General features: G+C 37.6%; 2 protein-coding genes across 2 annotated transcripts; both read left to right on the top strand.

The window, feature by feature from the left end:
- Positions 1-5,636: 5,636 nt before the first annotated feature.
- On the top strand, positions 5,637-6,596 carry LOC140699046 (olfactory receptor 8U9). Its single transcript, XM_072970823.1, has one exon. It carries the CDS (start codon positions 5,637-5,639, stop codon positions 6,594-6,596), a length of 960 nt encoding a protein of 319 aa, XP_072826924.1.
- Positions 6,597-11,151: 4,555 nt separating this feature from the next.
- Positions 11,152-12,141, top strand: LOC140699047 (olfactory receptor 5AL1-like). The gene is given in 1 exon segment (XM_072970824.1): positions 11,152-12,141. A coding segment is annotated over 1 exon segment (990 nt).

Consider the following 12,141-nt stretch of genomic DNA (forward strand, 5'->3'; position numbering starts at 1 on the left):
TTCCCATGCTAAACCCACTGATCTACAGCTTGAGGAATCAGGAGGTACAAAACGCTCTGAGAAAAGTTATTGACAAAATGTATTCTAGGAGTCAATTAGGAATTCTGCCGTTACTAAAGATATGCTGAATATGGAGTTAGGAAGTTTTAAATCACGCCTTATGTGATGGTACAGCATCAGTAAGCAGAGAAGCCTGTGTCCTCTGGGGCTCAGTTTGCTGATGTCTTCGTTTCTTGATAATAGGTATTTTCTTGTCTTGACTTACACATAGCAGATAGTCCATAAATGTTCGTTTGTCTGATACCTGAATTCTAAAAAAGATGTAAGTCATCCATTCTTTGAACATAAGATGCTTCAACAATAGAGATGAAGAATAAAGCACCCTAAAATCACAACTTTATCTTATTTCACTATGACATTGAGAATTTTAGGCTGTCTTGAGAGGCATAAACTGTACAAATAATATTGCAAATACCAGGTAAGATTTCTTTTCACAGTTGACCTGGAGGGGAAAATAACAAAGTGCTTAGTTGAAGGGTTTTGTTTTTAAAATGCCTGACAAAATGACCTTCCTCCCGATTTTGCCATGTCCCTATTAATATGGTTAAACATTTTTTAAAGACTTCACTTTTTAGAGCAGATTTGGGTTTAAAACAAAATCGAGAGGGAGGTACAGAGATTTCTTATACTTTCCCTACTGAAACATGTGCAGAACCTTCCCAGCTGTCCACCAGAATGGGACACTTGCTGCAACAGACAAATCTATATTGACGCATCATAGTCACCCAAAGTCTGTAATTTACCTTAGGGGGTCTCTCCTGCTGTTGCACATTCTATGAGTTTGGATAAATTTGTAATGACTTATATCTATTATTGTAATATTATACAGAGTATTTTAACTGCCCTGAAAATTTTTTTCTGCTCTGTTTATTCACCTCTTCCTCATCACCCTTACTCCTGGCAAACACTGATTTTTTTTAAAATTTTTGTTTATTTATTTTGGGGATTTGGGGCAGGGGTTGGAGTTAGTTAGGTTTATTTGTTTGTTTGTTTGTTTGTTTATTAATGGAGGGACTGGGGATAGAACCCAGGACCTCATGAATGCTAAGCACACACTCTACCACTGAGCTCTACCCTCTCTCCTGATTTCTTTTTCTTTTGTTGTCTCCATTGTTTTCCTTTTTACAGAATGTCATAGAGTTGGAATCATACAGTAAGTCGCCTTTTCAGATTACCTTCTTTCACTTAGTAATATGCATTAAGAATTCCTCTGTGTATTTTCATGACTTGATAGCTCATTTCCTTTTAGCGCTGAATGATATTCCACTGTCTGATGTACCGCAGTTTACTTATCCGTTCACCAACCAAAGAAAATCTTGGTTGCTTCCAAGTTTTCACCATTTTGAATGAAGTTACTATAAATCTCCGTGCGCAGGTTTTTGTGTGGATATAACTTTTCACCTCCTTTGGTTAAAGAGCAAGGAGAACAGTCGCTGAGTCGTATGGTCAGAGTATGTTTAGTTTTGTAAGAAAGAGCCAAACTCTGTCACGTCTGAACATTTTCACACGTTCATTCAAGCACTCAGTTTCCCTTACTTTCAGCCAGCGCTTCAGCTGTAATGATTACTTCTGAGTGGAGTGACCTAAACGTGGTTCCTGAGATCCTAATTGCCCTATCCATCTCAATTTTCAGATTTTGCAGTTGCCCACTGACAGTCATGTTATGATTGGGCACAGAAATTCTAAGGATGTCTTGTGAATTCCTGTGCTTGAGATATATTCTTCCTGTCCCTGTTGTGCATTGGCATCCCTAACTTTTTATGTTAATCAGAGTTTATCGCCTTAGCTAGCACACAAATACCTTCCTTGCTTGCTAGTCTGCTAGCATGAACTAGTCACAGATTCTTGTTCCTTAAAACACTAATTGAGACCCTGGTAGTTATACCTGCCCTCGGGAATCATAAACCTATAATCCAAAAGAGCCTACTATTGTAGGACTAGGAGGCACACATTCAGACATTGGATCTCAGGGTGTAATGATGAGAAGGGCCATTCTGCCATCATGTCTCTGTTTCCAGATCCATGACCCCATGCTGTTGGAGATGCTGTAACCCACATAACCTGTATTTCCATTGGTTCATGACCTTCAGTGCATTACGGAGGACAGTGCTCCAGTGCAGGGAGTTCTTTTTCTGAGTGGGTGTCTTAGCTGAACTGTCAATATGTCATCGATATTTCCTATCAAGCCAGCTGATTGTTGGTGATGAGGCACATGTTAAGGCCGTTCGTTATATGCCGTGGCCATGTCAAACTTGCATTGATTATAAAATGTACTTATTATTCTGAAACAATATTGTCTGCTTTATAATTTTGATGAATAAGGCAAATACAGGATCCTTTAAGCTGTGGGAAAGTGACACTTTTTTGGACACTGCAGGTGGGGATGAAAAATCCCTATTCGACCTACTGATTTCAGTAAAGAAAAATTGTTGAGTTTGTTAGAGAGTTTCAAGAGAAGGAGTATTAATTTCTCTGCAATTTGCATGCCTTTAAATGCTTTCCAAAAGATTTCGAGAAACAAAATTTTAAATCATTTTCCAATCTGAACAGAATTTTCAAATGACTTTTTTTCTGAGACTGAACTAACTGTACTTCCAGGCTGATAAAGTCTTGTCTTAATTATTTCCTTACAACTCAACAGATCATTGAGTTTCAGATGTAGGCTTGGATCTTTGGTGCAATCTAAATCACTACTTGGTAGCCTTGCAAAGTCTAACAGCAGCATTAATTGCAATTATTCAATGTGTACTGTAACCTCTTATTAAAATTCAAAATGTAATAAAGCCCATAATAAACTATAAATAGTAAATAAAAGTAGTTAAACACTCTCTGAGTTGTTTTTCCATGTGTTAAAATGATCTTTGTTGTTAGTTGTTAATGCTTTAGTATCCTTAAGTCCAGCAAAATGGTCTGAAATTTCAGGTGATTGTGCCTCGCCTCTTAAACAAACTGGGTCCCAAAAGATTAGCCATAACTTAATTGTTCATGCTGAAGAGACATCATTACATTGTCTTCTTCAGAAATTGCTTAAAATGATGTAACACGAGGAAAATACTCTAGAGGGACCAGCAAATGATACAAAATATGCCCACTACACTAAGTGATGTTGAGTTCTGTTGCCATTCACAGAGTTTGCCTCAAGATATATTGGACTCTTTTGGTTTCGTGGTGGGTTACACAAAGGCAGCATGTAGTGTGGAAAGAATCAAGGTAATGGAGGTAGTAAAGAAGGGTGTGGAGTAGCACAAACCTTGTATTTATTTGTCCCATTATACTATTAGTGTATTTGGAGCTTCTACTAATTACTGAGTCCTACTAGGTAATGGAGTGGTGGGGAATGGAAAATAACTATCTTTGTTTATCAGGCATTTGAAATTAGAGTAGGTTCCAAACAAATTAACTGGTAACTGAATTGTTGGATGTAACACTTGAAAAATAATGAAACACCTCTAGGAGGAAGCAAAACTTCACCTGAGATCTAAAGGTTAATAAAAAGACAGTAGCCAACTAGAGAAGTGAAGATAAAAAGAGAAGTATTCTGCTTCAACTAGGTGCAAAACCTGTCATCACATCTGACAAACTAATAGTACGCATAATGACTGGAGCATGGAGATTACCCGAAAACATCACAAGAGGTGAGACTAGCCTGCAAGGAAGGGTTAGCCACATTCAGAAGTCTGGACTCCATCCTAAGGTCAGTGGGAAGTAACAAGCTAAGATTAGCATGTTAGGAATTACACTCAAGGTGCAACGTGCACAGAAAGGGTGGCCAGATTGGTGGATAAGATAAGTGTTAGTGGACAATAATCCAGAAGGTTGTGATAGAGGCCTAAACTAGAAATAGATTTGAAAAAAAAAAAAGGCTAAATAATTTGTTCGGTTCAATAATTAGTTGTATATTAGTAGAAATTAGTGGGATATAGTAAGTGTGTTTTCTTGGCTTCTTACCTGGATAACCTGTTGGAAAACAACACCATTCACTGAGTTAGAAAAGATACACTGCAAGGTATCTGAGTAGGAGAGGGTGGTTTTTGAATTATTGAAATCCCTTTTGAGCATGTTAACTTTAGGAACCTTGGGAAGATCTAAATGAAGTTGTCTGGGAATCTCTTGAATATGTACTTGGAGTTCAGAGGAGAAATCTGGCCTAGAAATGCAGACTTTTGCATTGCTAGCACATAAATGACATTTGTCCCCATTGCATTAGATGAGAGCTCCCAACAAGAATGTGCAAAAATAGCATGAGTTTGGTTCAGGGGATAATTGCAAAGTAATAGATTATTTAAAGTATAAACGCGGGAAGCAGAGCCACCAAGGCAAGTAAAAGTGGGCAGAAATATGGGAGCATCCAGAGATTCTGGTGACTTGGAAACCAACAAACAATGGTTTTCCTGATGAAAGCTGATGTCGGTGGTGTCTAGTGCTACAGAGATGTCAAGAAGGACATCTTCATTGCCTTTGGAAGAAGAAGATTGTTGGGGAACTTGGAATAAGTAACTTAACATCAATTATGCTGAGAACAAATGTCAGAATTCTATAGACTGAGATATAAATGCTGAAGGTGAAATGAATGACTTTCCAGGATGGTTAGTAGTGAAGGGGTAAAGAAAAGAATGGAGATTAATGGATAGAAGTCAAAGAATATAAGTCTGAGGTCGCTGGTGATGCTTTTTGTGTATGTCTTGCTTTTAGGTTGATGAGAAAGATTAAATAAATTAGTAGAGGAAGAAAATATGGGATACAAAAGAGTTGGAGAACCAAAATATAGCTTTAGATTTTAGAAAGAGAACACCATTACAAAAAAAAAAGTGGAACAGATGTAGAATAGGAAAAAAAAAAGATAAGATGTGGAAGCCAGTAGTTTTGTGCAACTGATGACAAGAAGTTGAGAAATTATTACATATTTTTAGATCTCCCTCTGATGTTGGAATTGTTAGCAACTACAGAGAGTATGGGGGGTGGTGTGTGGAAGCATGAAGGAATCCAAAGGGTCTGAAATAGCTACATTGAGACTGGGACACAAAACGCTGATTTGGGATAAAGCAGCTCAAGTAAGTGACTACATGATTTTGAATGTGCTAAGTTTGTAGTAAATCACTTTTGCCTAGATAGGGTTCACGGTAGTTCAGAAACAACTAAGAAGAGAAGAAAATTTCAAAATCTTCAGATTTTGTTATATCTGGCAGGAAATAGGACAAGACAATTTGGATGTTGCAAAGAGGAGCTGTAGTAACAAATCAGAGTTCATGCTGTGTACGGTAAGCATTGAATAAAGGAGGTGACAAAGATAAAGTACAGTTAGTGGGGATGAAGGCACAGTGATCTAAGGAGATACACGAAAAGTTGTAGTGTCATATCTGCAGTAAAAGAAAAAGCAGAAAGCTGTGGTCATAAGGAAAAAATGTCTTAATTTTGGATATTTAGCATTTGGTCAACTGCCACATAAAACAATTTTTAAAATGGAGCCATGGGAGTGGGAAGTGCAAGAGGAATGGTGGTGGGATATTAAAATTAAAATTTAATTTAATTCAGCTGCTTTAATTCTCTCTTCATGCATGCAGACATACTGAAGACAAATGACCCAGATCAACTGCACACAGGTGACAGAGTTCATTCTCGTGGGCCTCACAGACCGTCAGGAGTTGAAGATGCCCCTCTTTGTGCTCTTCTTCTCCGTCTACCTCTTCACAGTAGTAGGCAACCTGGGTCTGATCCTGGTCATTAGAACGGATGCGAGACTCCACACACCAATGTACTTCTTTCTTAGCAACCTGGCCTTGGTTGATTTCTGTTATGCTTCTGTCGTCACACCCAAGATGCTGGGGAACTTCTTGTACCAACAGAATATGATCTCCTTCAACGCGTGTGCGGCTCAGTTAGGCTGTTTCCTGGCTTGCCTGACAGCTGAGTGTTTGCTCCTAGCTTCCATGGCCTATGACCGCTATGTGGCCATTTGTAAACCTCTCCTCTATACGGCTGTGATGACCCCAAGAATCTGCATCCAGCTTGTGGCTGCCCCCTACAGCTATAGCTTCCTGGTCGCCCTGTTCCATACCATCCTCACCTTTCGCCTCTCCTATTGCCACTCCAACATCCTTAACCATTTCTACTGTGATGACATGCCTCTCCTCAGGCTGACGTGCTCAGACACTCACACCAAGCGGCTGTGGATCTTTGTCTGTGCTGGTATCAAGTTCATTTCTTCCCTCCTGGTTGTCTTTGTCTCCTACGTGTACATCATCTCTGCCATCCTGGGGATGCGCTCAGCTGAGGGGAGACACAAGGCTTTCTCCACGTGTAGCTCCCACATGCTGGTAGTCACCATATTCTACGGGTCCCTCATCTTCATGTACTTACAGCCAAGCTCTCACCATTCCCTGGACACAGACAAGATGGCCTCTGTCTTCTACACGGTGATCATTCCCATGTTGAACCCTTTAATCTACAGCCTCAGGAACAAGGAGGTGAAGGATGCCTTGAAAAAAGCGATCATTAATAGAAACCAGGTTTTTATGTTCATGAAGTTAAGAAAGTGACTTGAATTAATAAAAATGAAATTTTCTTCACTTTTTTCTCTTAAAAATATTAGAATGCCTGTTCCTCATATGTGATTTCTACATATCTGTTCAATGTACAATAAAATTCTCTAAAGATTTTTACTTAGAATGAGATTTCAGACATAAGAGTAAACATAAGAAGTTATGTCCATTCTCTTACTTTTCAAATGAAAATGCATTAAAAATAATTAATTAGCTGCTCCATAAGAATTTATTCCAGATTTCCTGTTTCTCAAATGAAGAATTGCATGAAAGCTATTATCTGTTTATATAACCAGTATAGGACAAAAGTTCAGCTTCTCCACCCGTCCAACATCCTCAGTTCAGAAGTCTCCAGCTTTATTGACAATATCCCATATGAAAACAAAAGATGGATAGCACAAATAATTTTTCCTGATTTGCTAGTTTCTTCAGAAAATATGACAATATAAAACTGTTCCATATTGATATATTTAACAAATTCTCTTTATTCAAGAGAACAGTATTGTATCCTAACTTTTTCAATGTCACTGTTTTAACATGACCTGAAGTCTGGTTTGGTCTCTAAAGACTAATTCTCAAATGAACTGCTTTTTTTTTAAGCCTATGAGACGTCATTATATTTTTTCCAACTGTCTAAAAATTAATAATAATAATAATGTAATTCAATGTAATTCAAGATAGAATCCCAGAGGCATCATACATTCTAAATAAACACACTCAAAATAATTGAAACATCATAGACCATTTTGCCAGTAGCAGGGATTATATGCAGTTATACTGGGCAGATCTTGGGTAAGTTGGTCATTACTGGGTAAGGAATAGCTTCTTAGAACACAATGAACCCATTAGGCAATGCATCCTTGGGAGAAGAACGTACGCCTTGTAGTCCGAGGATGGCGCTGTATTATGTGTGGGCTCTCACCAGGTTAGTTACCAATTAAATAAGGACAATTTTACAAAACTTGGAGACTTTTAAACTCTTAAACAACATACAAAAGGTAATAATAAATGGCAGGTGCATGCCTGTCATCTCCCTTCCTTCTCTGAGTCTAAAGACTTGAGTTCTTGTCCCAACTCTACTAATAAACTTGAGGGAGCAATTTATACATGGGGGTTACCCTACTCAACTGATAACTGTGATATGGACAGGTAGACACACAGATGGAGAGACAGAGATAGAGATGCGCATGTATGCATTTCGAATAAATGTAATAATTTTATAATTTTCAATTACACAGAAAATGGTTTTGAGTTTGCAACTCATGCATATCATTTTAATACATATGTGTATTAATATATACATGCCATTTGAATGCTTAATGACAAAGACTAGAAAGCTGCTACTAACAGCTAGAGAGGGGAGATTTAACATATATTTTCATTGCTCACAGAACACAGGGCTAGCTTAATCCACATTTCTCAAACATTAATTTTTTCATTGTTTATTTAAACACATTTACCTACTATTGGACCATTTCAGTGGCTCCCAGTTTTCTCCCAAAGCCCCTGCAGCAGGTTTTGAGTCTGTCCTCTAGATACCGGACGCCTGCCATTACTGTCCCTGACCTCCCATCTTGACAGGCTGGAGCAGTCACTGCGTCACAGCTCTTCTGGGAAAGGGCCTAGATTGCTTGGCATCTAAAATCCTGCTGGGTCTGACATTTCCCGGGTCAAAAAAAGATCTCTGGCAATTTTTTCACTTGTGTATACCTTAGTTTCTTCATCAGTAAGAAGGTGAAAATAATAGCAACTGCTAATTTTATTGTCGTAAAATCAAAAAAGACAATGGATAAAAAACATTTAAGAGTAAAAGATTTTTGAATTAATAGTTTCCAGATTTCCTACTCCTTATTTGAATATGATGAACATTTAGAAAACTATCTACAGTAAAATTTAAGAATTTCAGGTGAAAACTGAAGATATGCTACAGAACTATGAATATAAAAGAAAAAATTGTCATGATTTTCACCTGAAATGTGATGATTTTGTAAATTGATTTTGTCCTTTTTGAGGATGACTGCTTTCAATTACCGAAGTAGTTCAAATTTCTTAACCTATGAATCTACGTAAGAAACATATCACAATGAGACATTTCCCCCCAAAAGGTGAGATTATGAAGTGCATTTTAGTGGTAAATAATTCAGAATACTTCAAACATCCATACAGGCACCAGATAAGCACAAGTTATAGCAATAACAATAATGAAAACTTAAATTGTCAGTATTCATACACATGGAATGCAAGACAGAAATATACATGTGACACTGACATCAAGTGTGTTGACAGAGTACAGCACAGACTGTGAAGAATGATTAAGAAGAACAGGAAGGAAGGAAGGACCACAGAATCACCTTATAGACAGAACAACTGGTATCATTTGACACATACAATGTGAGCATTTTTCTGTTTGCATGCATGTCTCTAGGTCATTACATGTGATGTGAATATACAGGAATTATTTAACACTGTATAACCTGTTTAGCATGCTGCTTTTTTAACTTGATTATATCATGAACGTTTTTCAATATCAATAAATGTAGACCTACTTCAGCTTTTAAAGTTGCCATTTACTAACTTACTGGAGAGCCGTGTAAGATCTAAACAATTATTAGAATATACCTAGACAACTTCCTGTTTTGGAGCAAGTAAAACCAGAATAATTCAGACACTTTCATACTTTTCATGACTTTCCTAAGTTCCTAGAGTTGAAGTCATTATGTCAAGGGGCAGGACTATTTTAAACAGTTTTGACGCTTACTCTTACACCACCCTCCAGAAAGATGACGACAATTATGCCTCTATTGGACATGTAAGCCTACGTCACGTTCCCATGCCTTTACCAACAGTGGGTATCATCTATCATTTAATTTGATCAGTCTGATGGACACCTTATTGTTAGCTAGTCTTTTCATATTTAATTAATTTTTCTCCTTTGTAATTAATAAATATGTTGGGAAAAGACACTCATTATGTATATATTCATATAGTGTAGGGCGAGACATCATTAATTTAAAGTGCTGGTCTAGCATACAATATAATCATAAGTATATATATCCTCTACCAAAATTATTTTGTGTTATTTTGCTTAAAATACCAACCAGTTTTACTTAACTATACCAGTGCAGTGAGTAGATACACAAAAAGTTGAAGTGTTATAAATGAGGTGAAAGAAAGGGCAGAAAATTATGGTCATTAAAAAAGTTAATTTTAGATATTTAGCATTTGATCTATTGCCATTTAAATCATTTTTTTCAAATAGAGCCATGGAGTGGGACTTGCAAGTGGAATGATGGCAGGTTCCCTGATCCCAAGGTCAAGAATCTAAGAAGACATATTGTCATTTTTTTTTAAATGAAGTGTAGTTGATTTACAATACTGTGTTAATTTCTGTTGTGCACCATAGTGATTCAGTCATATATATATATGTTACTTTTCGGATTCTTTTCCATCATAGTTTATTACAAGATTTTGAATATTTCCCTGTGCTATACAGTAGGACTTTGTTTTATCTGTTTTATACATAGTAGTTAGTATCTTCTAACCCCAAACTCCTAATTTATCTCCCCACTCTCCTTCCCTTCCCCATAACTGCAAGTTTGTTTTCTATGTCTATGAGTCTGTCTCTGTTTTGTAAATAAGTTCATTTGCCTCATTTTTTAAGATTCCACATGTAAGTTGTATCATATGGTATTTGTCTTTCTCTGACTTACTTCATTTAATATGATAATCTCTAGGTCCATCCATGTTGTTTTGAATGACATTATTTCATTCTTTTTAATGGCTGAGTAGTATTCCATTGTACATACATATACCACATTTTCTTTATCCAGTCGTCTGTCAATGGACATTTAGTTTGCTTCCATGTCTTGACTTGGCCCTTGTAAATAATGCTGCTATGAACACTGGGGTGCATATATACCTTTGAATTTGAGTTTTCTCTGGATATATGCCCAGGGATGGGATCGCTGGATCATACTGTAAGTCTATTTTTAGTTTTTTAAGAAATCTCCATACTGTTTTCCATAGTGGCTGCACCAATCTACATTCCCACCAACAGTGTCCACAGTCTCTCCAACATTTATCATTTGCAGACACTGTAATGATGGCCATTCTGACAGATGTGAGGTGATACCTTATTATAGTTTTGTTTTGCATTTCTCTGATAATTAAAGATATTGAGCATCTTTTCACAGGCCTATTAGCCATCTATATGTCTTCATTGCAGAAATGTCTGTTTAGGTCTTCTGCCCATTTTCTGATTGGGTTGTTTGCTTTATTGTTGTTGTATGAGCTGTTTTTACATTCTGGAAGTTAGCCCTTGTCAGTCACATTCTTTGCAAATATTGTCTTTTCTTTTTGCTTATGTTTTTTTTTGCTGTGCAAAAGCTTATAAGTTTAATTAGGTCCCACTGGTTTATTTTCGCTTTTATTTCCATTGCCAGAGCTAACGTGAAGATTCTCCCCTGGACACATTCATCATAAGATCATGGTGGGTCAGAACCAGCTTCTAATATCTGCTTGATTATTGCCAAGGGAGACAGGAATACTCAGAATGTGTGCTCTGGGAGGTTTTTTGTAAAAATATCTGAAAATCTGTACCATGGCAAAAGGCAATTATTCAGCAGTGTCTGACTTTATCCTCTTGGGACTCACAGATAATCCAGAGCTTCAAGCCATTTTCTTTGGTGTATTCCTGGTAATCTATTTAGCTAGTGTCATGGGTAATCTTGGTTTGATTGTGCTAATACAAGTCAGTCCTCAGCTTCACAGACCCATGTATTTTTTTCTCAGCCATCTGGCTTTTGTTGATTTTTCTTTTACATCCTCTGTCACCCCCAACACCTTGGTGAATTTCCTACGTGATGTTACAAGCATAACATTTTATGCATGTGCCCTTCAGGTGTGCTGCTTCATCACATTTGTAGTTTGTGAGCAGTATTTGCTCTCAGTCATGGCATATGATAGGTATGTGGCCATCTGCAGCCCTTTACTCTACGTCATTCTCATGCCTAAAAAACTCTGTAAACGAATCATCGCTAGCACGTATGTTTATGGGTTCAGTGTGGGTCTCGTACAGACAGTGGCGACATTCCAGTTGTCTTTTTGTGGCTCCAATATGGTCAACCACTTCTACTGTGATGCCGTGCCCTTGGTTGCGCTGGCCTGTTCTGACACTCAGGTCAAAGAGCTGATGTTGTTAGTCATCGCTGGGTTCAATACGCTGTGCTCTCTACTGGTCGTGATCGTTTCCTATGACTTCATCCTCCTTGCCATCCTGAGGATCCATTCCGCTGAAGGAAGACAGAAAGCCTTTTCCACCTGTGCTTCCCACCTGACCTCCATCACCATATTTTATGGGACCATCATTGTTATGTACCTACTGCCCAAGTCAAGCCATTCTCTGAACACAGATAAGTTTGCTTCGGTGTTTTATGTGGTGGGGATTCCCATGTTAAACCCATTGATCTATAGCTTGAGGAATCAGGAAGTAAAAAGTGCACTGAAAAGAATTACAGAGAAGTTGTGTTTGGCTGTCAAGTAA

The sequence above is a fragment of the Vicugna pacos genome, chromosome 10 (genome assembly GCF_048564905.1).
Source record: "Vicugna pacos chromosome 10, VicPac4, whole genome shotgun sequence".
NCBI classification, from domain to species: domain Eukaryota; kingdom Metazoa; phylum Chordata; class Mammalia; order Artiodactyla; family Camelidae; genus Vicugna; species Vicugna pacos.

Bases quoted from the DNA above. Each gene is read 5' to 3' on its own strand.
- LOC140699046 (XM_072970823.1), top strand. From the start codon at position 5,637: ATGACCCAGATCAACTGCACACAGGTGACAGAGTTCATTCTCGTGGGC.